This window comes from Nasonia vitripennis, chromosome 5, assembly GCF_009193385.2.
Source record: "Nasonia vitripennis strain AsymCx chromosome 5, Nvit_psr_1.1, whole genome shotgun sequence".
Classification (NCBI taxonomy): domain Eukaryota; kingdom Metazoa; phylum Arthropoda; class Insecta; order Hymenoptera; family Pteromalidae; genus Nasonia; species Nasonia vitripennis.
This window is the reverse complement of record NC_045761.1, coordinates 6,486,545-6,513,918: the sequence shown is the minus strand read 5'-3', so window position 1 is coordinate 6,513,918 and position 27,374 is coordinate 6,486,545. Positions and strand designations below refer to the sequence as shown.

At 44.7% G+C, this 27,374-nt stretch overlaps 3 protein-coding genes across 9 annotated transcripts; 1 reads left to right on the top strand and 2 right to left on the bottom strand.

The window, feature by feature from the left end:
• Nucleotides 1-277: 277 nt before the first annotated feature.
• Nucleotides 278-8,342, bottom strand: LOC100680433 (SH3 and multiple ankyrin repeat domains protein 1). Of its 7 annotated transcripts, XM_016989398.2 has the most exons (9): nt 6,605-7,526; nt 6,251-6,356; nt 5,889-5,920; nt 5,547-5,666; nt 5,254-5,440; nt 4,767-5,015; nt 4,387-4,542; nt 4,020-4,034; nt 278-3,553 (listed from the first exon to the last, which is right to left on the bottom strand). In XM_016989398.2, exons 2-9 carry the CDS (start codon nt 6,320-6,322, stop codon nt 3,098-3,100), a joined length of 1,287 nt encoding a protein of 428 aa, XP_016844887.1. In that variant the 5' UTR covers nt 6,323-6,356; nt 6,605-7,526; the 3' UTR covers nt 278-3,097. The 7 variants fall into 7 exon arrangements, with proteins under 7 accessions (XP_016844887.1, XP_008217145.2, XP_031788129.1 ...); XM_008218923.3 differs by lacking the exons at nt 6,251-6,356; nt 6,605-7,526 and adding an exon at nt 8,243-8,342; XM_031932269.1 differs by lacking the exons at nt 6,251-6,356; nt 6,605-7,526 and adding an exon at nt 8,224-8,318.
• LOC100123032 (dnaJ homolog subfamily C member 1) lies at nt 8,336-11,393 on the top strand. Its single transcript, XM_016989396.3, has 7 exons — nt 8,336-8,804; nt 9,523-9,624; nt 9,697-9,915; nt 9,988-10,232; nt 10,435-10,744; nt 10,823-11,041; nt 11,133-11,393. The coding sequence occupies exons 1-7, from the start codon at nt 8,661-8,663 to the stop codon at nt 11,193-11,195; spliced, it is 1,302 nt and encodes a 433-aa protein (XP_016844885.1). The 5' UTR covers nt 8,336-8,660; the 3' UTR covers nt 11,196-11,393.
• LOC100123045 (hemocytin) lies at nt 11,202-26,553 on the bottom strand. Its single transcript, XM_016989402.2, has 38 exons — nt 26,338-26,553; nt 26,061-26,261; nt 25,861-25,988; nt 25,581-25,740; nt 25,370-25,500; nt 25,205-25,300; nt 24,588-25,133; nt 24,038-24,508; nt 23,681-23,968; nt 23,166-23,605; nt 22,792-23,062; nt 22,498-22,725; nt 21,628-22,425; nt 21,286-21,561; nt 20,708-21,207; nt 20,213-20,637; nt 19,567-20,132; nt 19,073-19,451; nt 18,395-18,993; nt 17,871-18,311; nt 17,604-17,790; nt 17,221-17,531; nt 16,976-17,132; nt 16,548-16,897; nt 16,066-16,481; nt 15,687-15,988; nt 15,305-15,590; nt 14,877-15,230; nt 14,440-14,791; nt 14,011-14,364; nt 13,828-13,941; nt 13,521-13,751; nt 13,131-13,426; nt 12,749-13,039; nt 12,396-12,662; nt 12,045-12,312; nt 11,813-11,965; nt 11,202-11,735 (listed from the first exon to the last, which is right to left on the bottom strand). The coding sequence occupies exons 1-38, from the start codon at nt 26,421-26,423 to the stop codon at nt 11,500-11,502; spliced, it is 11,955 nt and encodes a 3,984-aa protein (XP_016844891.1). The 5' UTR covers nt 26,424-26,553; the 3' UTR covers nt 11,202-11,499.
• Between the last annotated feature and the right edge of the window lie 821 nt (nt 26,554-27,374).

Below are 27,374 nucleotides of genomic sequence, written 5' to 3'. Positions count from 1 at the left end.
TTGGATGGACCGATTTTCTTTGAATTTCATCTATTAGACCTGCAAATGATTCGTTATACATTATCATATGGGGGGATAATATTACGCTGGGCGCTTTGAACGTCTCTTCAGTTTGACTGCGATCATTGAATAATTTATAAGTAGCTGCGGCATGTGGTATTCAAGTGAAATGCTGTGTATCTCTTGCATCTTCGCTTTTGTTGTTCTCTGCGTGTACATGTACGTGTGTGTTTGTTGTCTCTGTGCATTTTAAAAAGTGATATATTTAAGCCTTTCCTTTTAGTTTTAGTTTTTTTAATAATATATACGAATATAAAACAATTCTATGACTAATAGAACTTTCCCTTAAAATGTCCCTCTTATTGCGATGCTTATACATTAGCGCGAAAAAATTCACTGGCCAAGAATCTTCATCGAAACAGTTAACTTTCTCACCTGCGACTGACTAACTATTGCCTAATTCATAAGCTTGTGTACAAGTTTGCCTATTAGTATATGTAACTCGTTACACGATTTTAAAATTATTGTAAATATACAGTTAACATTTGTATAAGAGAAATAACGAATTATATTGAAAAAAACGGTGTATTATGTATAACAGACGGTTATATATATATATATATATATATATATATCGTTGAACAAATTAACGAACAATTATATGCAGAATGTATAAAGTGTATTTGAACGTATATTGATCTGTTTATAGGAACGAATATAGTGAGCTCGGCGAGTTGGCCCAACAAAGTTCAAACGTAACAAAATCCAAAGCTTGTATGTATTATTATAGTTTACACTCTTAATTACGGATGCATATATAGTCTTATTATTGTAATACGATGATTCTTAGCAAGTAGATTTTTTCTTAACAATTAGAGTAAAACTGTCTGGAACTGATGCAGATAAATACATACATCGGCACATCGTGAACTCGACGATTAATTACGAATATACGATATAGAACGATCGCGCGGATTCGTTTGAATAGTTAGAATTAGATAGAGAGAAGGAGGTAATTATAGATTGATCTGAAAAATCCGCTACTATAGGCTAAAAAGAGGGTCGCCTCGCGCACATGTATATACTCGCTATTACATAGGCGACGCACATATCCGATTCGAAACAGTGCAAAAGTAAATGTACCGTAATTCAACTCGCAATGCTAGACATTCACTATCACAAACAATACAAGGATGAAACGAATTCTCACAGAAAAGTCTTTCCAAATCAATCGCGTGTGTATCACCTATTACATAATATCCTGAAAAACTTACAGCCGAGACGAAATCAGACCTACACGTGCGAAAACTTTGCGTCGTTCGCTTTATACGTGCATTTTTATGAAAAACAACAATTTCGAGCCCTTGAACGGCAGCGGTACAACGGACTGGACAGTTACAATGATAAAAGTCGATTTCGTTTTTTTCGATGCCTCGGTCGCAGTGGGACGCGAAGATGCGAGGACAATCACACGGCATCGTTCACGTCACTCCTCAGTCTATTGTTAATTTTAACGGCGCTCGTTTCAATTTACACATTTTTATTTCTGCTTGCTTTCCTATTGTGTATGCATACGAGTTTGGAACGCAATTCTCTTATTCGTTGATTCATCTCTGTCATATTATCGCCACAAGAAATTTATATGTATATGACGCATCGGTGTGTATTTACAGTGACACAAAGAACCTTTAGTTTCGTCTGTACTTTGGTAGCTTCTTTTTCTAGTCGTAAGCATTCTCTCTCTTTCTCTCTATGCTCGTTGCCTAAATGACGCATCGAATCGGTAAAAATCCTGGCCGATCAGAAATGACGTGAGAGCTTCGTTCGAATTGCAAATTCACCGAATTTAAAATCCGAGAAATCTTCTGACACAGGTCATACATTCGTGTTGTATTGATATACAAACAATCACGAAAATTATATGGTGGAATTTTGGCAACGCTACATGTTTTTTCGATGTTGACAGTTTGTTACACAAATATTTCTTAAAAAAGGACCTCCTCGCCTCTTGCCTCCGTATCGATAAAAGCAAAAAGTGTTACACTAAAATCGGCACTTTTTAATACATGTTTTGGTCTCACACGTTAATCTAGCCCTCGTTGAAAGAATGTAAACGATATTCAACTTAACGGGACAACTAATAAGATGACTAGATCGTTAAAAATGTCCTTTAATCCTTATGTCCTTAAGAACGTGTGAAATTTCGCGCTAGATGCGTGTTTCTTTTCGTAAAAATCGCCATCGTCACACTCAACAACATCGAGTTTTAATTTGTTTACTTTACTATTAACGTTCACGATTAGTATATAACAACGACCCTCGATATAACTACTCGACACGAAAAACGCGAAAAATTCGAATCTTGAAGGGTGTGAAACAACACTTAACGTACTAAATTTTATGTATACAATATATACGATATATACTCAATTCGAGGAAAATCCAGCGAGGTATTTTCGGCTCGGGGCGAATTCAATATGGAAAAATCATCTAATAAGGCCCCAGCAAACTCTGGGTCCTGGCTATTAAAAGTCCCTTCAGGGCATATATAGGCTGCAACGTACGTTCGGAGAGCAGAAATTCAGCGCGACATTCGTTATACTTATAATTTATCTTTTATTCGTTCTTAACAGAGATCGAACAGTGAAATCGGACGCGAGTGAGTTATTTTTCGTTTATATCGTTGACAATTTGAATTTCGAGTCAAGTTGGACCGAATTTACGCTCCCGAACGGAGTCTGGCTTTAAAAAAAAAATAACAGAATTGCTTGTTGCGGCGATGTGACTCATCGTAATGTAACGCGTTCGTTTTTGCTTGTGCATTGAATGAGATTTCACGAGAAAAAAGGAAGTATTGTATAGACTGAAAAAAACAGCGATTCTTCCTTCTCGATTCGACTCGGTAGAATAATAAGTGTAAAATACCCTATTGTCTCTAGTATACGTTACGATAACCGTAGCTTTTTACACAACGCGATAAAAATAGACGATCTACGATCTCGATCCTCGACAACGGCCAACTCCAAATGAAAAATCAACAAAACCGTCGATAAGCAATCCTGTATTTTCCTCTCCCTATTGAGCTTCACTAACCAACTCAGACGATCTCGGGCGCACCGTTACCGTGTTCGTTCTCGTCCTGCTCGGCCAGCAGCAACGGCACCGCCTGCTGTCTACTGCCAGGATCTACGTGATGGTGATGATGGTGATGATGATGATGATGACCGCCTGGTAGGAAAGCAGCCACAGGATTGATGGGCCCGGACGGCGTCGTGGGTGCGGACCTCGATAGCCAGGACCTCGCGGATTTGGTGCTTCGTTGAGGCGGTGGTCCCACCGAGACGTACGTCTTGCCACGGGTACGCTTCGTTCGTTGCTGGCCGCTGCTCGAGGTCGCCTGCGAGCTGTACGTCGAGCTGGGCAACAGCTGCTCGTCAGCTGGAGGACTGCTCGAGCGATGGCCCAGGCCGAGGGAGAACAACGCCTGCGGCCGGTTTTGCTGGGATGCCGGGAGCTGGGGCAGTTGCTGGATCTTGTCCAGCAGCTCGCGAAGCTGGAAGGCGAAGGTTGATTAATTTTATTGTCGTTGAGAGATACCTTGGTCTTTACTTTATAGCCGGGCTTATTGGGAAGTGAAATAGAGGAACGTCTGACCAACCGTGGGTCGTAACTACTGTCTATTATTGAGATTTATAATATTGGAGCTTTTTACGGATTATTACACTGCGTTACGTTGTTGTGTTGAGGAGAAAGTGCGGGGAGGCAACATAACGCTGACGATATCGTATATGCACAGGTATGCGTGGTAAGACTAATTATCAACACGATAAGAGAGGCTATAATACGGGGTGGGCTGTAATTTAAGCTGGGGCTCGTATTACGCTACTTTCATAGCCGTTTAATTAGCGAGTCGACGGTATTTACGAACCATTTAACTACTGCGAAGTAAATACGCCGCTCCAAGCAATTACACCTTCGACAATAAGCGAAATTAATTTCACATATAATATACGACGTACCGACTCTGACGGAATCTTTTGTGTGTGATGTTGTTTGAAAGCACAATTACAACGTATATTATACACATGTAGTTGAAAACACTTTATACGTTCGTTAATCGGTATATTGTAATGAGCGAGAGAAAAAGATATCGAAATAACTCTTTGAAAACTATCGCGCATTGAGAGGTATGATGGATGATTCAAAGTGTAAAAAATATTTGTGTTTCCATTAATGTCATCTGCAAAAATGAACGCAACCAGTCAATTTTTTTATTCACCCTTTATTAAACTGACTGAATTGTATGAAAAAAAGTATAACATAATACAAAATTCTTCGACTGTACGAAAAAATTGTAGAGTATCTAAAACATATCAAAATACTGACCTCTATCGTAGGGCTGGTAGCCCTCGGCGGGGACAGCGGCGACTGCGCCGCCAAGCTCGACACGTCCGAGGTGGTTCGATGGTTCGCCAACGACGCAAGCGAGCCCTCACCAAAGTTTGTTGGTCGTTCTCGGGCTCCTCCGACGGCACCTCCGCCCTAACAAAAGCGCAGATACGTCAGCTTGAGCCTTCAATTATAAAAAGCTCCGAAGCTCGATAATTGAACCGATGCTTCATCCTATTGTCTCGAAAGGAAGTCAAACATATGTCACGTAATTACCGCGAAAACAAAGCTCTAGCACGTATAGAACGTCGGGAACAAAAGGCTCGAGTAGAGCAGTTCGAAAATGGTCAGACGTCGGAATTAAAGAAAAAGCTCACCAATGCTGCTGCCCCAGAACCAGCACCGACGGTCGACAGCTCGTCGACGCTGTTGTTGCAGGAGTAGGGCGGTGGGATGATGGTGTTGGCCTCGTTGACGACGTTGCACATGAAACTCGAGCTGAGCGAGTCGAGGGTACTGGCGTGGGACAGCGACCTGAAGTATCGCATCACCAGACCCGAGGCTCCTTTGCCGAAACCGTCGTCGTAGCCGATCACCAGGGGGTACAGGTCCGGTTTCGCCGTCACCTGTGTGCGGAATTTTTTGTTAATTTTTGTTCTAAAGTCGACGATGCCAAGAAGGAAAGAAGTAAGATTCATTAAATTGCGGCGCGGGCTGGACGTAAAAACATGGATCAATACGTCATCTTTTTCCGCACAGTCCGTGTGTTGTAAAAATGCCAATATCGATAATTCCCGTCCTTTATAAATAATACAGCTGCAGCGGAAGAAAAACTGTACAGCAAAAAAAGGCGCACACTCGAACCTCATTATAGGGCGGCGGCATAGCCTGGACTATCGAGCTGCATCGGCTGTAGTGCGGCGGAAGGTAGCAGGAGCCGGTTGAGGCTCGATCGGAAATCGTTCCGTCCTCCATCATGTTCGCGTGCCTCCTGCGGCAGAGCCAACATCCGCAAGCCGCCGCGATTATCAGACCGGCGAACACTGCGATCCTGAAACCAGATAACGTTCCGGAATCAATAAGCTTATATATATATATATATATACAGTAGCTATTTCTACGTACGTTTATGCTATATGACTGTATGCGATACGTACCACAGGTACCAGTAGTACCAGAAGAGAAACTTGAACATTTCCGTGACGGAGTTGCCGATCTGAGGAAAGGTCGAGTAACTGCAGCAACCCAGGCTGCAGCATTCCTTTGGAAATGTGCATCTGTGAACGAGTATATATTTCAGATTGCAATAATTCTAAGTTTCTCTATGCTCAATCGCGTGTTATCCGCTCAATCGTAAACGCGTTTGTTTACACGGCCGTAAAATTGATCTCGCGCAGCTCTCACTCTCTCATATCTATATTGTATAGGTGTATACATGCGGATCGCTTCTTCCGGTATCTTTCCCAGTAAAAAAAGTTCACGTCGTAAAGGATACTTACACGTGACCTCCATCGCAGAGCTTCGCCGAGACCTTAAAAGAAAAGACAATTACGGCAAATTAATATAGTGGATATTATAAAGTGTATATATTTGTGTTGATAATTAATAAGCCTATCCCACACACAGAGACACACTGATGAGAGTTATGCAATGTAAGACGTATTACATAACGTTATAAAAGTCTCAAAATGCGTGTTGTACGCGAAATCTCGAGTAAGGGGTGAGCCACGATTGTGCATTTCGAGAAAAGGACGATATCGTATTTTTGTTTTCTTTACACTCACGCATACACACACACATCTTCTCAAAAAATCTAAAATAAAAACCAGCCCCTAGAGTACCGCAGTAGTATATGAACTACCTCGTCGTCGGCATCAACCCTCAGATCAGCCCTCAGCCACATCTGTCCCTCGGTAGCCTCGAGCCACTCCATCCGCGGATGATAATCGCACTACAGCGTCGAGCCTCTATTCCGAAAAAGAAAACACACTCGTCTTCGGCGAAAAATCAATCGCGCCTCTCTCTCTCTCTCACGCACACGAGTATACACCTCTACATACTATAGCACAGCTAGCGCACAGAGAGAGAGAGAGAGAGAATTATAGCTATATGCAGAAAACGAGACAGAAACTGATGCGTGTGTGTGTGTGTGTGTGTGTACTTCACGTATAGGTGTATGTACGTATCAATCTATCTTGGCAGAGAGAGGACGTACGTTCTGCTCGAACTCCATGTCGATCTCCATGTTGCCGCCGTTGTCTATACAGCCGCCGCCAATGTTGTTCTCACCGCCGCAACATGATATACACGGAGAGAAAGATGCGACGACAGCGTAGGTATACAGCTGCCTATGTATAGCCGAGATCGAGGAGAGAAGAAGAAGGAGAGGAGGACGACTGACTGACGCACGCAATGCACCAGAGAGACGCCGACGACCACGCGCGCGCTCTCTGCCTCTCCCTTTGTGTGTGTGTGTGCGTGTGTGTGTGTGTGGGGGGGGGGTGTAAGCGAGGGTAGGATACCCCCCGAGGCTGGGAGCGGGTATTGTACGTGTGGGGAGGGTTGCTCGTCGTCGAATACGCTTTTTTTGAAAACGAAACGCCGATGCAGTTCCTGTACAGTGCGAGGGCTGAAATTCGAATAAAGCACTCGACTCGGTGAAAGATTAGCTGCAATTGCGTCTTGACCCCCTACCCCCAAGCTTTCGACTACATAACATTATAAAAAAAAATCCTTCGACGAGTTTACCGCGCTTCGGAGCTTGCGCGCTATATACCTGTACCTAAAAGCTCAACCGCTCTCTAAAAATACCCCCCGAGCTTACGTACACACACGCATAGAGGGTTGGATACGTAAACTACCCCCGCTCGGAGTTTTCTACCTCTACCCCGCTGCACATCAGCTATTGATCGTCCCCACCACGCTGTTATAACACAAGTCGCTATATTATATAGGTATGTAGGATATCCCGCGGTTATACGTGTGGTGGGAGAGAGTTCCCCCTCGAGAGACAGGTGCATGTGCGAATTATACACTCGATGCAATGACGACGACACATACTTTACGGTATGGATAGATGAGCGATATAAGTGGCACATAACAATGGCTGTGTGAGCTTGTGGAGAGAGAGAGAGAGAGAGCAAGAGATGTGAATAAGCTTACTTGGACAGCTTGGGAGAGAACGAGGCAGGCGAGCGACAAGGCGAGTCGGGCTGCGCTCCGGAGCCGCGGCATCATCTGCACGCTCGCGCGCGACTCGCGACTTTGCTTTCTCAACGACGGAGCTTTCGACCCCCCCCCCTCCCTTTTGCCACGATCTTATACGTTGTGTTGATGCTTTTAGCGGGTGGGGGGGGGGGGTTTCCTCGGTTTGGGAGGGAGATTATTTTAAGTTTATTTCGTTGCTTTTATATTATTTTGAATTTTTTTCATTTATAGTAATCCGGCTTAAAGTCTGCACTCGAATAATAATTCATATATGTAGTGCTCGTCTTAATCGAGACGCCCTGTTCTGACCACTTTGATACCTATATCGAAGGGCCGTCTGACCGTTCACTGCACTTATCTACTTAACATCCGAACTCACAACATAACCTATACATTGAAAAATATTGATTGTTTACGATTATTTACACACGAGGTGACTGACTCATTGGAATTTCATGAAATACCTACTGCCCATACGAAACTATATATAATTCTGTATTACTATTGAACCCATCTTACTAATTGCAATAACGTATACTAAAAGTTTCAATTGACTTGAAAAGCGAAGAAATCTGTAAAATCTCTCAAGATTTATAAACGTATTATTCAAAATATAGATATACTTACTAAACGACCAAATACTCACACAGCAATGTCCATATCCGACATCCGTTGATGCAACTTAAGTACTACTTCGATTTAATTTCAAGTATGCACATTGCACACACTCAACTCAAACACCGTCACCGTACGAAATTGGCAGCACTGCTTAAAGGCCATCATCGCGATCAAAATGTGGTCATCGGCCCAGCTGCTCGCGTGGCGGCATTTGTTGCTCTTTCAAGCGGCTTCCTAACCGCAAGCAACTCTCTCCTCGAGTGTCGCGATGGTCGCCTGAATCGTCTCGCCGCGCCGTTCAAGAGAAAAAGGGATAGTCGCTCCGCTCCGTGCTCCGTCGTATAGCTGAGTATACGCAGTGTGCGAGAAGCAGTTGTCTCGCGAGCATCAGGAGTTGTTGGTGCGGCTATGCCAGTCGCGGCGCCGCACACCAGGACAGGAAGAAAATGAGGTTATCCGCGGCGAGTGTCTGGCTGCTGCTTCTGCTCGGCGTCAGTTCCGTTGTCGCCTGGGACAATGAGGAGCTCGAGGTTTTCGACGTCGTCGAGGAGGTCAACAAGAACTTCTACGAGTTGCTCGGCGTGCCCCAGGTATGTGTATTCTGCGTGACGTGGTGTTTTGTTTCTGCTGGGATTTTTGGAGTGCCCTTTTTGGGAGGGAGGAAGTGTTAGGAGGGTTGCAGAAGATTTTGGGAGTGAAAACTTGTTGAGTATTCAAAACAGGTGGTTGGGCATTGTTCAGAGTCCACTTGACCGCATGTCAGCTATATCGAGGGTTGGTTGATTGTTGAGCGCTGTTGTTTAGCTGAGTGTCTCTTCACATGCAGTTTTTTCTCTTTTAAAGTCATATTGGGATGGTTGAGGGTTTTGTTGGCGTCCGGATTTAGTGTGCATTGTCATTTGATGTATCTTTGGCTTTGACTCTGCGGGATGCTGATGATTAAGTGATTGAGCCTGCGTTGTGCCAGAGTGAAACATATGGCCACCATTTGAACTATTTGCTATATTGAAACCTGTAATATTCATTCATGTTTACAATTCATTTACTCGTTTTACTTAACCACAATCGAATTCATCTTTATTTTAAATATAATGATTATTCAAATTTAAAATTTGATGTGTTTTTTCATAAAATATAAAAGTTTTTCTGACTTGAAAAGTGTGACATGCAATAATTGTATATAGAGAGTGTACTTGGTATTGATTGATCTTATCAAGTCTAATTATATGTTGCTGCTCATATGGTATTGCTATATTATATTGTTGCAACTATCTTTCATCTACTGTCACACATAATTTTTTATTTCAGAATGCCAATTCTTCGGAAATCAAGAAAGCCTTTCGTAAATTATCCCTGGTGCTTCATCCAGACAAAAACAGCGCTGAGGATGCGGAAGTGCAATTTAGAAATGTAATTGAAATTTCCAGTTCATTTTTTTATACATGAAATGCGAAAATATTTAAATTTTGATATCCCTTACAGTTAGTATCAGTTTATGATGTCCTTAAGGATTCAAAGAAAAGAGAACACTATGACAATGTTCTTGTCAATGGACTGCCAAATTGGCGGTCAGCTGTGTATTATTACCGCCATGTGCGGAAAATGGGCTTGCTGGAGCTCAGCATCATTCTTTTTATAGTTATAACAATTGGACAGTATTTAGTTTCATGGGCAGCATACTTTGAAAAAAGATACACATATGTAAGTTTAATAATTACTGTGATGATTCTTATCCACAAAAGACCATCCTTACTCATCAGGTTTCTGTTTAAGGAACAAGTGCTGGGTAGTAAGCTGCAAAAATTGCAGAAGAAGAATCGAAAAGGTAAAATGGATGTTCCGGATTTAGCGGAAATCTTAGAGAAGATTCCTACACCCAGCATGTGGAACACACTTCCATTTCAGTTGCCAAAGTGGACTTACGCCTCCATTGTTGGTATTCCGTCCGCCATTCGTAGTATACATAGAATTTTAGAAGAGCGAAAGCAAAGGAAAAAGCAGGAGGAAGAAGAAGCTCTGTTAGTTTGTAGAAAGCATGCACTGCTTGCTTATTTTGCTATTTAAACAGCTCAGACCATTCTGATATACTCACTCAAAAAACACATTTGACGCGAATTATTAGTTAGCATAACAGAAGCATAGGAGAACAATTTCATTTAACGTCATGAGCTGTTCAGGCTGGTGACTCTTACAGTTTACTCATAAAGCAATTTTTAACAGCGCTCAAGAAGAGGAACCGGAACCGGAGCCAGTACCCCGCGGACCAAGAAGACGGCGGCAGGGTTTCACGCCGCAGGAGCGCGGCGAGCGCAACGAGAGGCCTGTTCGAGAAAACTACAAAAAGTTCAACGAAACGGCGAACCACCAAGAGAAATCTAAACCCACGGGCGGTGGTCTGTGGACCGATGACGACATTCTCGAGCTGATAAGGCTCGTCAAAAAGTTCCCTGGCGGTACTCCCGATCGCTGGGAAAAAATCGCCGAAATGATGAATCGGACCGTCAACGAAGTCACGCACATGGCTAAAAAGGTTCGTAGAGTTAAAAGTACAGTCGATACGTAGCGTTTGAGGTGAAGAAAGTAGGACAAAAGTTTTTTCAATGCATAGGTGAAAGATGAAGGTCTGAAACCTGCTCAGCCAGCAGAAGAGGTTCCGGTTGAAGAAATACCGAAGAAAGTAAAAACTCGTGCAGAAGTCGTTGAGACTATGGCTGAATGGAGTCAGGAGCAACAGAAAGCACTTGAGGCTGCGCTGTTAAAATACCCGAAAGGAGGCTCTGCAGACAGATGGGATAAGATAGCTGCCTGCATTGAAGGCAAAACGAAGGTTGGTATATCCCATATGTTAAGTAGATGAGTCATATATTCGTTGGAAAAGCACGTGAATCATAACGACCGAAAATAAATATTTTTTTTAGGAGGAGTGCCAAGCCCGCTATCGATATTTGGTGGACATTGTTAAAAAGAAGCATACACAGTGATTGTGACAGGTTGTTTAAAACTTTTTTAAACTGAAAAAGTGAAAAACTGGTGCTGTCTTCTGTGGATTGTGTTACCAAATGCACCTGTCTGTGGTCTCAAAGAGTGTTAGGTATTCTTTAACACGGTGACATTTTGTTATACAAAGAAACCTGTTGGTCATGTATTTATTAAATATAAATTTAATAATTTAAAAAATATACATTTTCATTATTGGTAAAAATTTATAGTTACATAAATACAAAAGAAAACTTAGCTTAAGTAAAATATTTACACATATACTTGGAATTGGCGATCGCGGTTAGCCTAACGATTATTAATGGAATTCAATCCATGTTTCCTGTGGCCTTTGACATCGTAAAATGAATGCAACCTCTTCATGTCTTCAGAATTGTCGGATGCACAACCTTCACACATGCACACAGAAGGTACAGTAAGAATCTTTTTGAATTTCTTTCCATCTTCGCACGTTAATTCCACGTTTATCTTTCTGTAATCCACTGGTTTGCAACAGGTACAATCTACCACTTGTTCCCAAGTTTCTGAAACAGGCGATTAATAGTTTTAAACTTGACTATAATGTCACAAACATAAACAAATTATGGTCAAATTTGCTTACTTATGTTAAAGTGCGTCGAAGAGTTACAGTGTCCATGGCACTCTGTTAAACCGACGATAGGTTTTAAATTCTTGCAAATGCCGTGAGATCCTTTCTTCTCTACAAGTATACCAATAGTCTTTTCAAAGTCGAAAACTTCCGCGGCGCAGGCTTCTGCAAAAAAAAAAATCGTTAAAAGCAAGTTAATGGAAATCATCGATCAATTTTCGATTGAAAACTTTTTCGTACTTACGTTCAACTTTGTTTTCACTTGTGATGTTACATTTCTTGCAACAACCATCATCGTACATCAATTCTGGTTCGCAATTTAGTTCTGGACAAACTGGCGTGCTTTTACTTATGAACAGATAATCGTTCTTTTGACTACACGAGAAAGCTGTGCAATTGTCATCGGAATACCAGGTTGTGCCTGGTTCATACAGAAGGTCGTCTACAACGCAGTAAACCTGTTTGCACTCTCCACAGCAAGTTCCAAACTCTGGTTCTTGATACTCCCATCCCTAAGAGCAATAAACGCATTCGTTATCCATTGATGTTTCGATATAAGGCTTGCTGCAAATTTCAATTTCGAAGAATATTTTACCTTTGCGCAGTCTTTGTTGCAAGTTTGAGACGCTTTCTGTTTGACGATCCTTCCCTCTGGTGTAAATATACAAGACTCGATATCACAAGCGTCGTCCGACGATTGCCAGTTTTGTCCCGGTTGGTAATACTTGCCATCACTCAAGCAAGCCGTTCTCACGATGTTGGGACAGCATTTGCCCAACACCTTCTGATAGTCTAACTTGTAGTTGTCTTCCTCCGACGGGTCGACAATCTCACAGTTTTCCTTTGACACTTGCACGCGAAGCTTTAAAATAAGAACGTCACGAGTCAATTCTATACACTTATATCTAAGTATCAATTTATAAAAAGTATCTCGCAGAGAGTACGTACCGATCCGTTCTCAGCTATGCACGACCTTGTCCAACAGTAATCTTCTGACTGCCAGGTCTCTCCTATGTACTTAAGTTCACCTTCGTAGACGCAGGCGATCGGAACACACTCGCCGCAGCAAGTGATGCTTCGATCGGACGATGGTCTGTATTCGTAACCGAATTCGCAAGTTATTGGACATTCCTGGACGATTGTCTTCCGTGTCAGTACAGATTCGAGACCGTCCGATTCAGTTGCGCACTCGGTCGTTACGCAGATGTCCTTCGGATCTGGATTCCATGTTTGGCCAGGCTGTTCAAAAGACAGGATAGCGTTACTTTAAGATTAATTACTTGTTCAAAAAAAAAAAAAAAAAAACGAAAGAATGAGGAAAAAAACAAACCTGGTAGACATGGGCATTGTGCTTGCAAGCCACACGTTTGATAAGAGGACAACAAGCGTTATCCACGGGAACTCGCTCGAGTACAAAGTCACGGAAGTCGGGATGTTCCTCAATATTACCAAGACACTCTTTAGTAACACAGTTTGGCGTCGGTATTCCATCTCGAAGTTCGCAGGTGCACGTCTTGCACTTTCCGTCTTCCCACGTCTCGCCAATGTCCTTCGCTATGAGGTTGTCTAAGAACTCGAGCCCGTTGCTTGAGTCCATGTAGTAAAGGCAGAGATCCTTAGGTGGCTCTATCGAATCAAAAGTGGAAAATATATATATATGAATCAATGAAATTTGTTAATGAATTAATATTTTTCAAGTAATGAGTAGATCAAAACTTACCGCAATCGATTTTGGGGCAACACGCGTTGGGATCTACTTTGACAATCGGCACAGAATATTTCTGGCAAGAATTAGTTGGTGGACAGGTTTCAGGTTGACAGATTTTTTCGTTTCTAGGACAACAGCCGGAAGTGTTCGTTATCGTGACGAATCCTGGCTCTAATATTCCAGAGTCTTTGCCTCTGATATCTATGCCGTCCAATATTGGACACTCACTTTCGGGTACACATTCTGGAAAATAGGATGAATCGAAATAGAAATCGTGATCGATACTTGACAAATTCTATTGAATATAAAAAATACTCACGGCATATGAATTTCTGACATCCGTTTTTGTCAATTGTGGTCTTTAGTGTTTGCGCGTAGCCACACTCGGGTTGCTGAGTTTCGACACACGCCGGTGCTTCCGTTGGGTTTGGTACTAAAAAATAATCAAATCATATTTAGGACTCGAAAACCCACGCTTAACGTGAAACAGTATGTAACTTACCGCACAGATATTTAGGACAGCAATCGTTCTCGGTACCAGGCACAACAACCGCGTTTGAGTTTTCATCGCAAACGGTCTGGACAGCCGGACAACTCGTCTCTTGGCACTTCATCAGTCGCTTTTGACAGGTACACTCGGTGCACTTGTTGAGCTGCCAGACGTCACCGTCAACGTGTCCTTCGACGTCGCAGACGAAGCAATTGCGTTTGTGAATGCAGGTACCATTGCGAAGGATCTGATCCGATGGGCAGAAGCAGCCCTCAATCTGAGATGCAGTGCACTTCTCCTGTTTTTCGCCGTTGAGATTTTCGCAGGTTTCAGGACAGCCTGACTCGCATGCCCGGTAGAGCAGATCTAATTTTGGAAAAAATTTGTAACAAGTCAGTAATTCTTCTATAAAATAAAGATTAAATCATACAGAACACTTACGAGTCGGGCAATGGAAGGGACAAAGCGAGTCAGTTCTCCAGTCGACACAAATACCAGCAACCGAGCACATCCTTGCGTAGGCCTCAAAGTTGGCGCAACCATCAGTGCCGCCGTTGCAAAGTGTATCCTTACAGGCCATGTAGTAGGGTAGTGGGTCAACGAGACCGTGGCATCGTCTAAATGCTTCGTCCTGAAGTAGCTGTTCGCAGTACTCGTTAGCCGATGGCTTTTCTTGACATTCATTGTCGCGCCTCTTCGTTGGACCTGAGCAGTGCTCTTGATTCAAGTTCAGGGATGCCGGAAGTTTCTTTACGAGCCAGCTATTGCCAAATTCCTGCGCATCCTTTGTAAACTGAAAAATATGGATATTTTATTTTGAAAATGTACTGTCAAGAGAAAAATAAAGGAAAATATGGTTTGGGCAAATTCGTAATTACCTCTCCATCGTGCTTTTTGAGGTCGTCTTCCTGCTTGCCATTGCAGTTACCGCAAAGACCTTCCATATCTCCTCCGAAAGTGTGCGAAGGCAGTCGGAGCATGAATGCAAAATTATGTTTGAAACTGATGAGCTCCAATTGAATCGCAGGGATGAGTAGATTTATGTCTCCGTTTTGAGTTTCTTCAAGTTTTATCCAAGATGTCTTGTGGGGATACTTGTTGATTTGTTCTTCGTCAACAATACTCACAAGCTGAGATTTTCCTTTTCTTATTTGGACAATATGAGACTGGTACATTACTGTGATAACTTCAGTGCAGATTCCTTCGGTGCAAGCTCCATTGCTAACTAAGACCTGTGAAGAAAATTCATTTAATATGAATATTCGAAAATATTCGGACATCCAAAATGATTCAAACTAAGTCTAACCTGATATGCATGATTCTTATTTTCTCCATCCGATATCTTGAGAACATCTCTGGAGAGCACGTAAGTGCAGTTTCCATCGAAGAGCAGGTTGCTCTTGTCAAAGGTGACATATTTAGAGTTGCCGAGGCCATTGCAAACGCAGTCACGGCATTCAGTGGGTGGTATGCAGGTGTCACCATTACGCACGAAACCGTCAGGGCAGAAACAACCTGGTATACATAGTCCATCCATAACCGGGCATGGATCTAGCTGCTGCAGATTTTCGCAGCTCATCTCGCATTTGTTCCTGGAAATTATTTTTACGTTTGAATCAAAACAATAAATAGATGTCACAAATATCAGTGGAAATGCTTGGATTTAGTCAGACAAGATTTAAGCGTACCTAAAGCAGTCCTTGTGTACAAACGGAGCATCACAAACAGCAGGACAGTCGTGTACCGATCTCCAACTCGACAAGTCTACGTTTTTATCCGCCGCAAGACATTCAGCAACAAACGCGGACAAAGCACGGCAGCGGCATTCTTGGTCGGTCGCATTACCACTGCTCAAACAGGCGCAACTGTTTTCGAGACAACTCGATACGAATCGCTCCCTGTTCAAGGCTTTGTCGCAAGCACCGAAGGAGGCGTCACGTACCAAAGTGCACATTTTCCAAGCAGCTTCTTGGGCCTCTTTTGGGCAGACCTAAGGGTTGTCGAAAATATTTGATTATATTACAGTGTACTACAACAACGAGCTCTTATCTTATGTTATCTGCTTACCTTCAATTTGCACTCGGCACTGTCCAGTACTTTCCAGCTGTCACCAAAGTCTTTCGTGCTCTTGGCCATATTTCCCTCAGGAGTTTGCTGATCGTTAGCAGCCAGACCATCCAAAAATCCGCACAATCCATCCACGTGTCCGGCGAGTACTTCGGAGGCGCCGATTTTAATAGTGCCGTCCGATTCAAGCATCGCCCAGACTGGATAGTGGCGGGATTCAATTCGCAGAGCGTTACCAACTCGCGACAGCTTCATCCAAGGATTTTTATCCCCGAGATGCTTAACTTCACTCGCGCTGTACATACTGCCGTCGACCACGACGTACATGTCCGGATGGAGTGCGACCATGTGTTCGTCGAATTTCACCACGAGGGTCTTTAGACACGATAGGTTTTGGTCTTTGCATACCTTCTCAACTAGAACAGTTGGTTAATCATATCGTTAGAGTTTGCGAATGACTTTATTTTCCGCTTTAAACTTACCGATAATGTACCATCTGTTGTCATCACGATCTCTCGCTAGAATGTGATTGCATACGTCGTATTTATACTCAAGATTGTCGAAAGTAGTAAATGTTCTGCCAATGACGTTACAGACTCTTTCTTTAGGCGGAATAGGTACGCAGGTGTTATCGCAGATGGTTGTCTTGCGATAGCTCTTGGATTGGTCATGTTTGGGTTGGAAGCCCGAAGGACACTCGATCTTCTCACACGTAGATTCGAGATAGTTCGATTTCTCGATGTTGGGTCGACACAGGATTTTCGGGCACATTTGATCTTCTTCGCCGCCCATACGACTCTGGAAGGTCTTCGCAGGCGGTGGTACCTTTACTCTGATAGGGAGTAGAAACGATCCTTAAGAACACGGAATCGCATACTTGGCACATTTGTAAAATTATCCATCTACTTACTTGATTATTTGCTTTGTGAAAGAGGTCTTGATAGATTCGGTCTTCTCCATTGAGAAGTTGAAGTTCGCGTAAGAGCCGACCGAGTCGTAATTTGATTCTACAGAGTTATCGTTCTCCATTGTATAACCAGGTGGACAGCTAGTCTGGCACTGGATTTCTGCAATACGCGCCAATCACAATGGATGCATTAATCTCTCAATATCACCAAAATATTTTACTACACTCCACAAAGAAACTATACTTACTGATGATGGTCTGCTTGACAACGTTAGTGTTAGCGGAAACCGAAACAGCAACGCAGTTTTCCTCATCATCCGGGCAGTCCAGGACACCGTTGCACCACTTGCTCTCGTCGATGCAAGTGAGACTCGTTGGGCAGAGTCTTGTACCAGCTGGACAGGGCAGACAAATGCAACCGCAGAGCTCTGTGACGACAGGTCGCTCACCGGGTACGTTACAAGGTGGACAGATCTTGGGTTGACAGACCGGTACGCCATTCAAAGCGCAGAGGCAGTGCTGACAGTCTGGAGTCTCGTACCCTGAGCCTACGGGGTACCTGTACAAAAATCATCGGGTATCAGATGTTTGTTTTTTCGTATAGGATTAATTTATGAGGAATATGACTTACAATCCGTGTTCTCCTACGCAAGGACACTCCTGCCTGGTGACACAGAATCGACCGTCCCACCACAAAGATCCTTCACACATGCACGTGTTTTCTCCTTGAACAGCGACTCCGGTACAAACGTTGCATTCCGAGGGTTTCGGTGGTGGTGGTGGTGGTGGGAATACTGGAGGAGGTAGTGCGATAGGTGCTGTAATAGGCATTTTTAGTATGAAATTTCATAAGTACATTCTTTGATACTCTTAAGGTCAACGTAAACCATATACTTACGATATGGGAGGAAGCAACCGTGAATTTCGAACTTGAGACCAATGTGTCGATGCCATTTAATAGGTACGATTCTCATCAATCTCGCACCGATGGGTTTGTCAAAGTAGTTGATCTTGATATGGAAATCGTCGACGTTACCAAGGAAGACCTTTTCAGCACCAAACTCGTCTAGCACTGGATTCCAAATCTTGCCGTCGTTACCGTAATAGATTTTGTAGGCGGTTACCCAGCTATCGTAGCCACCCATAGTGGCGACGCCCGTAAGGTTTCGCGGCTCCAGGAAGTCGATCTGTACGAATTGGTCCGGGTTGTCCAGCAGTGGGCGCCAGATTTCAGTAGACGAGATTCGCATGTTCGGTACGAAGTTGGAAAACGCCGAGGAGACAAAAACTTGCATGTCAGACATTAAGTAGCTGTCGTAGCCCATCGGATCGTCGCACACTGATACGAAAATATTAGTAGAAATATGTTTATTCGATCTGACACTAAATTAAAATGATTAAACTTTTAAAAGACAAACTCACTTGGCTGAACGATGCTTTCCGTAATGAGGGGTGTGGTAAGCACAGGCGCAGCAGTGGTTGTCGTCACCATGTTCTTTCCACAACCAACGAGTTCGACCTGCATAGCGATGCCCTTGTGCCAGGTAATTGGATTTATCCTGACGACCTTAGCTTCTATCGGAGGATGGAAAATCTGTCTGACAGGAGTGGAACCATCCACTGGTCCGCTTAACACCTTAGGCATGCTGGTATCGCCTCTCTGATCGGTGATGTAAGAGAAGACGTTACCATCCTCGGAGAAAAGTACGTGGTAACTGGTGACAAACTTGTCATCGAAGGCATCACCGCCGACTATAACTCCGTAGATGGGAGTAGGGTGAGCCAGGTGGATTTCGACCCACTGCTGCTCGTCATTGGTAGTCGGACTCCAGGTGATGAAGGTATTCATGCGTCGTAGACGAGCTGAATCGGGCGTTACGAAGCTGTTCTCAAAGCTCGAAGCCACGTAAGTTGTCTCGAAAGGCGAGCTTTCGACCAACCAAATGTAGTTCTCCGGTGGACACTCGGCGGGTGGTGAGGCGGTGCTCGGTACTATGATGGTTTTTATTTCTTGTTTTGTTCTATTTAAAAATTCATTATATCAAATTAAATGTTATAAAATAGGACATGCTCTAAATAGTAATAATATTTTCAACTAACTGTGTAACGTTCGTCATGGTGACATTGTAGTTTACAGTCTCCACGCTGTTAGTCTCACAGGCCGACTCGTCGCACGTGTAATAATCATTGATACACTGGCAACTCTTGCACTCTGATACCTTGACCATAAAACCGGGCGTTATCGGCTCACCATCGTCTCCTTTGCAAATACAGCCCGATCGATCGACGCACGTGTGTCGGTCCCTCCAAAAGTAATTACTCGAGGCGCAATCCACTCTGTCGTCCGGTACGCAACCGGGCACGCAGTCTACTGTCTTGTTGCAGACGCCGTCTTTGGTCAGAATGTGGTTGTAGTACGAACAGGTTTTGCTGCACTGGATCGCGCATTCGCTCCAGTGCTCGCCGTCCTTGCATTGGTCTGTGAACAAGTTGTAGGGTTTTGTAAAATTCTAAAAATGATGTCTGACTAAAAAGGATTGATCTACTTATACGAGTTTATCACTACTGAATTATCCAATTGAAAATAAACTCACGATGCACCAGTTTCCTCTTCTTATTTTCACCGCATTCCGGTCTGACGACGGCCACATTAGCTGGCCAGTCACAGACCTGAAGGTTCTCGTTGAACATGGTACCGGGACCGCAGGTTTTTTGGACCCATTCGTTGCCATTCAGACCAACACTACACTGTAAGAAGTCGAAGCAGTTGTCGGCAACGGCTCTGTAAGGCTCAGTCAGCTGACAGAGATCAGCGGAAGGAGTCGGTGGTACGACTATCGGGGCACTTTCGCAACGACAGAGGACGCGGATTTCGAAGTCGGGACAAGTCTGCTTGGGCTTTTTAGAGGGCAGACAGAGAAGACCGTTTTCTAGGCTGCACTCGACGTTGATGCCGACGTCTTTATACGATACTTGGCCATCGACGGTTCGGCACTGAATGTCTACCATACGATCCTTCTCGCAAGCCGGAGATCCTTCGATCTCTAGTAGTTCGATCAACGTTGGTATGTTTTCAATGTCACTGCGAAAACCGTCGTTCTTCGGCAAATCCCTGTTGAACCAGCTCGTCCAACCGCTCTTGCACTGCTTTGTCTGCTCTCTACTCGAACCAAATATATTCAATTTTTAATATTCTTTAAAATTTGTTATTTTAACGAATCGTATCATCTGCAAATGTACCCCAATTCCGAAGAAGGTTTCGTGACTGTAGGCGCCATAGTCGTAGTCGTTGTCGTCGCAATCGTGGTCTTAGCGCAAGGCTCTCCCTTGCAGACGATCTTTCCTCTACTGCAGAAGCACGAATGGCACTCGTCTCCTCCAAGCTTGTCGCCTTCGTAATACTTAACGCCATCAATGACACTACAGAGAATGCGACAGTCGGCTTTCGGCACACACTCGGAGTAAGATCCATTCAAGTAGATTTGACCCTCAGGACAAGGCTTGGGTAGACAGCCCTCGACGCAGGTGTCCTGGTCGCAAAGATGAAGAGAGTCTCCGCGCGTCGCTAAGTTGTCACAGGTCTCACGTGGACATGTCGAAACGCAGGGAGAGTAGTTCGAGCAAGTCTCGTCGCACTGAATTGGACAGAGCTTCTGACTGCGCCACTGTGAGGTCGAAGTAGAACAGGTCAGTGTTTGGTAAGACATAAAGTAACAGAAGCTTTCTGGCACCTACCTGAATCGGTACACCCCGAGCATTGCATTCCTGCGCATAAGCAGCGATCGCCGTGCAGAGACACTCGCAGTCGCCTCCATCGTCGCAGCCGCAGGCGTCCAGGACACACCTCTCGATATATGCTTCAGGAGGAACTTCCGAGTGACACGGTTCGAACAAAGAAGATTTCATAACCCGACAGCGTTGCGTAGCCCAGAGCTTGCGCTCCGGATGCTTGGCGCAAGTGTCCGTCTGCTGGTCGGTGGTCTCGGCGCATAGTTCGCTCATCTTCCAGGAATCGGCAAAGAGACCGGCCGAAGCCTCGGACACACCACCCGATGGTGTCTTGAAATCGTTCTCGGCGTCGTCGTCGAAGTCACCGCAGAGACCCTTTGTGCGGCCTTTCCACTTGACGTCCAGGCGCACATAGACGCGGGTACCCTCGTCCCACTGTATCACGAGTCCTAGATCCGGCACGTCCAGGAAAACGAAGAGACCAGCTCGTCGCATGGCTATGCGGCCTAGTTTTGAAAATATTGACGTTTTTTAAATAGCCTTGAATTAATTAACGATGATTCTAAATAAATTCGATATCTTACCTAGGCCTTTGAAATTCTCAGCGCTGAGGCTCTTGCCGCGTGTAAGAGTAACGCTTTCCTGATTGACGCCATTGCCGGTCTTGCCAACAGTGAGCGTAATCGATTTCGAGCAAGTGATTCCGGTGGTACCGCAAGCGACGCTGCGAACCGAAACGTCAAAGGACTCGGTATCGCTGAGTTTACCCTTGGCCATAACGTAGTCACAGGCGCCTTGGAAATCGAATTGCCGATCGTCGAAGGTCTTGTAGTGGGAGTCGCCCCATACCGAACAGATACCTGCAAAAGCGAATCGAATATAGTTATACGTATATGCCTTACCTAACTTGGCATCGACCAACTAACCTGGGCATACGATGTTGGTGCAGTTCCACTTTCCAGCGCTGCACTTGCATGTATTGCACTCTTCCTGCATGACTGCGCCCTCCTTATAGCTCTGTCCACCGTGATAACAAGGACATTCGCTCTGCTTGACACACTCGCCGCTGGGCAGGTCGAGCACATAACCAGGCTTACAGACACAGCCAGGTCTGCAGATAGCAGGACTCTGGGAAATAGGTTGATGCATGTTGCGACAAGTACGCGGCTCTGCGGGCTCGCAGGTCGTGACTTCTTGGTGTCTCGTGGCACTACACATGTTTTTCAGATTCGCGATCGTCGGGTACTGGTGAATCTCGTCGGGCGTTGCTATCTGGCAGTTCCAAATGCCACCTGCACAGGTGCAAAGCTCCAAACCTTTGGTTCCAGGTCTGACTTCTCTGTAACCTGCTAAGAACTCCAGTCCACCGTAGCTACAGGGACACTGACCGATGGGGATGCAGTCGCCGTTGACGTCGAGGGTGAAACCTTTAGGACAGTTGCAGCCCTCTACACACTCCTCTTTGCACTCGTTGTGGAAAGAAATGTCAGCGCAAGATCTCGTGCAACTGCTACCGCACATCTGGTACTCTTGATCTCCGGGACAGTGAAGCTGACACTCCTGTACCTGCTGGCGCCAGGGTATGATCACTCCGATTTGCGCGCAGTCCTTGGCATATCCGGCGAGAGTCGGACAAAGACAACTCTCGACAGTTGCTTCGCAGGCGCACATGTCGTACAGACAGTCCTTGTAGAACGGTTCAGGGTCCACGTGCCAGTGACAACCTGCCAACAATTATAAAAATGATTATGGATTCGATTTAAGCTAATACTTGCAAGATAAAAAATATGTCGTACCAAGGAAGAACTCTTTCTTCAAAGCTGAACAGTACTTCTCAGCAGCAGCTCGCTTCTGGGGATTTAGGTCACAAGGGTGGTCAGACTCTTTTTTCACGTCTTCGCACTGCTCGCTCGTCTTCCACTTGTTGGCAAAGGGCACCACGGATTGTTCTACATCTCCGTCGGGTGTGAGGAAATCGTCCTTCTGATTGGAAGTGAAAGTACCGCACAGACCCTTTGTTTGGCCTAGAATTAATGAAAAATTCCGTTCAATTTAAAAATTCTCTGTAACTTCAGCAATAACGAACTTACCTCGGAAATGAGCGGGAGCATTGACGTAGACACGGGAAACTCCGTCCCAGAGAACTTCAAGTCCGTTCGGTAGCTCAACGCCGAGGAAAATACTGCTAACGATTCGGACTCTAGCACCGCCAGCCAACATAGGAAGCTTAGTTACGTCCTCGCCGTTCACTAGTATCTCGTGGTTTTGCTTGAGCTTTATGGCCACGTCGTTGATGCGAATCGTCACGGCTTTAGTGCAGGACGGCTCTCCGTCTTGGAATGTTCGCGTGAATCCCATCATCTGCGCGGTATGACAATATTAGTTTTAGAACTGGCCGAAATTTTCATATATCTATATTTATTTTTCCTAAGTAAGATAAAATTCAAAAGTACGTAGCACAAACCTCGGAAATAGCACTAGTGCAGGCAGCATTCTCCGCCTCTACACTATAGTTATCAGCCTTGACCAGATAGTACGAGCATTTGCCCATGAAATCATATCGCTTGCCGTCAAAGGTCGTGTAATGAGGATCTCCCACGGCGGAACATCTGGCTCCGCACTTGCTCTCAGTGCATGTCCATTGGCCCTTCATACAAACGCAGGTGTTGCAGTCCTTGGGCACGACGGAACCCGGTGCAAACGATTTACCACGAAGTCGACAGGGACACTCTTCCGGGGAGATGCAACGACCCTCGTGTAATACAGTGTTCACGGGACAGAAGCAACCCTCCTCGCAATTGGAAGAATCAATGGTATGTTCACTGAGTTGTTCCGACGCACCGCAGGAGGCTTGAATACGTGGACCACACGAGTTGTAGATCTTGCCATTCTTACACGGCATCGCTGTTGTACGATTAGATTTTTTAATTTGTGTCAAATCATATTCATGCATGTTCTGGATCGAAAAAATCAACTCACGGCAAGTGGCGATATCTCTCCAGCCCTGAACGGATATCTGACCCTTGTGCACGCACTGCCTCACATAAACAGCCACAGTGTCGCAGGAACAATGTCTCCTGTCGTTGGCACCGCAGGAACAGTAGTCTCGTTGGCAGGTAGCCTTGATTTCAGCGAAATCAACGTACTTGTCGCAATGCTTGAAGCGCGGATCGAGCAACAGTTTTTCACAGAACTCGCTGGCAGTGCGTTCGAGTTCAGGATCCGTGGAGCAGGGGTTATCGTGGGACGGGTATTCCTCGCACTTTTCTGTATAAAAAAAAATAGATTGAATATCCTATTGGATAGCTGAAAAATTTAATCTAGAAAAATACAAACCACCAATATCCTCGACCCTCCACTTGCTCGCCAGGCTCAAAATGCTCTTGTTTGCCTCACCGAAATCATCCTCCTTATCTCCGTTCATATTACCGCACAAGCCGTCCGTTCTCTTCCAGAGCGACTGAGCAGCCTCAAGCTGTACCATTTTGCTGCCGTCCCATTTGATCTTGAGACCGACGGCGTCGAGCGATACCACCAGAAACTGTCCGGCGTGAGCCGCTTCTACTCTCAAGTGCGCCAATTGCGACGGAATCGGCATGACCTTCTTTGTACTTCGGAATTCTGGCATACCCGTGACGTAATTTCGAGAGAGACTGTACTCCTTACCCTGGATGTAGATGCGGATGACGAGGGGACAGTCGAAGGAGCTGGTGATGTTTGACTTGCGACAGGATGGGTCGATTTGTCCAGTGATCGTAAAGAGACCGTCTCGGGTGTCTTTTAGGAGGGTGTAAGCGCAGCTGCTTTCTGCGGGAGAAAATAATTTGTTTACAGTTTATCTTTCAATGCTAAAACTTTACTTTTTGTTCAGATCATCTGTCCTTACGAAAACTGTAAATCAGTCCATCGAACGTCTTGTAGTGCACCCCAGCCCAAGCAAAGCAGCTTCCAGCTTCGGGAATTCTCTCGACCCTCTGCATCTCGTTATGTCCAACAGTAGCTCTGTTTTCTTGTATTCCTCCGCTGATCATCCCGCTTCCACTCTCGCTTCCTCCCCCGGTTTTGATGATCTCGATGCCACTGCTACCGTGAGTACTCTCAGAATAGCCAAAGTGATTTAGCGCCGATGCCGCCGAGTTGGCCTGGAAACTGCTGGTGCCTTGGATGTTCCAGGTATGGTTGGTCACCGTATAGAACGACGAGTGTTCGACCGAAACGAGTCTCGAGCCTTCAGGTGGCTGACACTGGGGAATAGGTTGAGGCTCGAATTTACCGCCGCTGTCGTAACGACAGACGTACTCCGCTGCTGGAGGGAACTCAAAGTCTACGTTGTCGGGACAGCTCAGTCGACAGGAGTACGAGTTCTCGTCTTTGGTGCCGCACTCGAAGCCGCCGTTGAAGCCCAGCTTCGAGCCTGTGCAGGTATCTGAGCCTGCGATCAATTTTTTTAAAAATAAGTATTACGATTTTAATGCTTATATATAATGCGTATGATGCACTTACGATATTGACACTGCGGTCCTCGGTAATCCTGCGGACACTGGCAGGTGTTGAGAGGTAGACAGATACCTCCGTTCTTACACGGTGGATCGCAAACGGCTGTAATCAAATATTATTACGTCAATATACCTAAGTTAAACAAACAAATTTGAAAAAATATGCAATTACCTTTGCAATCGGGTACGGAGGTCCAACCCCGATGTCCTGTTGGTACCCAGTTCCCCTCCTTGCAGGCCATGTTAGCCACGGACGATCCATCGGGGAAGGCAAAGTGCTCGTAGCAAGTAATCGTGCATCTCCTGCAGAATAACGAAAAAAATGCTTTAACAACTCCTGTGCTTTTTATCTTAAAATAATAATAAAAATTTGCATGTCTCACTTGGAATTGCATTTACTCTGGGCGTTACGAATCATAGGCGGCGGATTCAAACAGGGATTGTTCTCGAATTGGCACTGCGGTCCAGAAAAGTTCTCCGCGCAGAAACATTTATTCGGGGCCTCGCAGATCCCGTTATTTTGGCATTCCGGAAGGCAGATCGCTGAAAGTAATCATCGAAAAATAAACTGGTTAGAGAAGTTATATTTGCGACGATAAATCGATCACGAGTGTCTATTTCTATAATTGAGCTTTTTGAAGCTATACATAGTATTAAACTTACGTTCGCAGTGGGGAACAGCACTGTACTCGGCTCCTTGAATTTTCCATTGCGCTGCGTGGCACACAATCGCAAGCTCGTGTTCTCCATTGGGAAATCTGTAGCCCAAAGCGCAAGCTGCTCGGCAACCTCTGAACAAGCAGAACGAAATTGCATTGGTAAATTATCTTGTGCTTATATTTATGTATATTTTTAATTCCTACCCGTCAGAGGAACAGCTTAGGTTTCCGTTTACAGGAACAGTAGGTCGAGAGAGACATCCCCCAGCGTACGTGATATCCTTTCCACCGCTGTGTTTCGCCTCTTTGCTATTAGTACTACTAAACTTTTTCACTGTCTTGTACGACGGTTTGTATCTCCTGTTAGTCTTCACGTACGGCTCGTCGTTCGCTTCAAAATCAGCGCTAAAAACAAAATAGTAAATTGAAAAAGTACTATTTATCATTTATACATAAAAAAATAATCTGATGTGTGTCATACTTTTGCGCTAATAAATCGACGTCCTCGGCAGTAACGAGCAGAATCACCCCCGCGAAAAAGCTCGCAAGGAACAGTTCTCGCAACATATTGAAACGCTAACGAGAAAACTCACAGCCCGATCATCGTCACCTTCGCTTATAACGTGCAAGTATATTCAAAATTCAATCCGGAAGCGCTTGCCCTTCTCGCGTTACATGTACTGGCGCGTTCCTGCGCTCGGGTACGAATTTATATGGCGAAATTCCCACAGGAAACATCGGTGCGATAAATCTGGGTCAGTGCAGATAGCGGAGGAGCGAAACTGAGAGAGCGAGGAAGAAAAAAATCATAGTCCGTGTGACGGCGCGATGCTTGCCGGAACTTGGCCGGCCGCAAAAGAGTCGTTTTTTGCTGATGTGCGAACGGGGAAATCGGCGGCGGAAAAAGTCTGCGCGAAGCGTGTGGATGTTATGTCGGACTCGATTTTCGAGGGGATGTGAGACCCCGGTGTGAGTTCTATATGTGAGCTTGAAATTTAACGCTTATTAGTCGGTCTGCGAGTGATAGCAAGTAAGTGGATGTTGATGTAATTTTTTAATGTTAAACGTCTAACAACGTCCAATGATTTTCTTGCTTCTAATTCACTAATACAATGAAAATGAAACAACTCTGAAAACTAACGCAAACTATTGTACAAATATCTGTGAATTAATCTAAGCGTGAGCTCCATAGTTGCAAATGGACCAAACGTCTTCGATCGACTGTCGCTCGACGTGTTCCATTCAAACGATCTGAGCCAACATAAATAAACTATGGTCAACGAACAACGTTCCCATTACTACAAAATCTCTCTTGTTTTTCCCAAGTTAAATTCGTTCTCGCGATTTAGCGAATCGTTGTGCTGAGAAAGGGAAGCAAGTGAGTAACGCGGAGACCTTGGCACGGTGTGAATTACGAATAATTAAATCTGCTCCAGATTCGGGGCGCCTGGAAGCTCGATAAGATAAATTTACGCGCTGCTAATTGGAAACGATAGCCGCCATACGTCGGACATTATT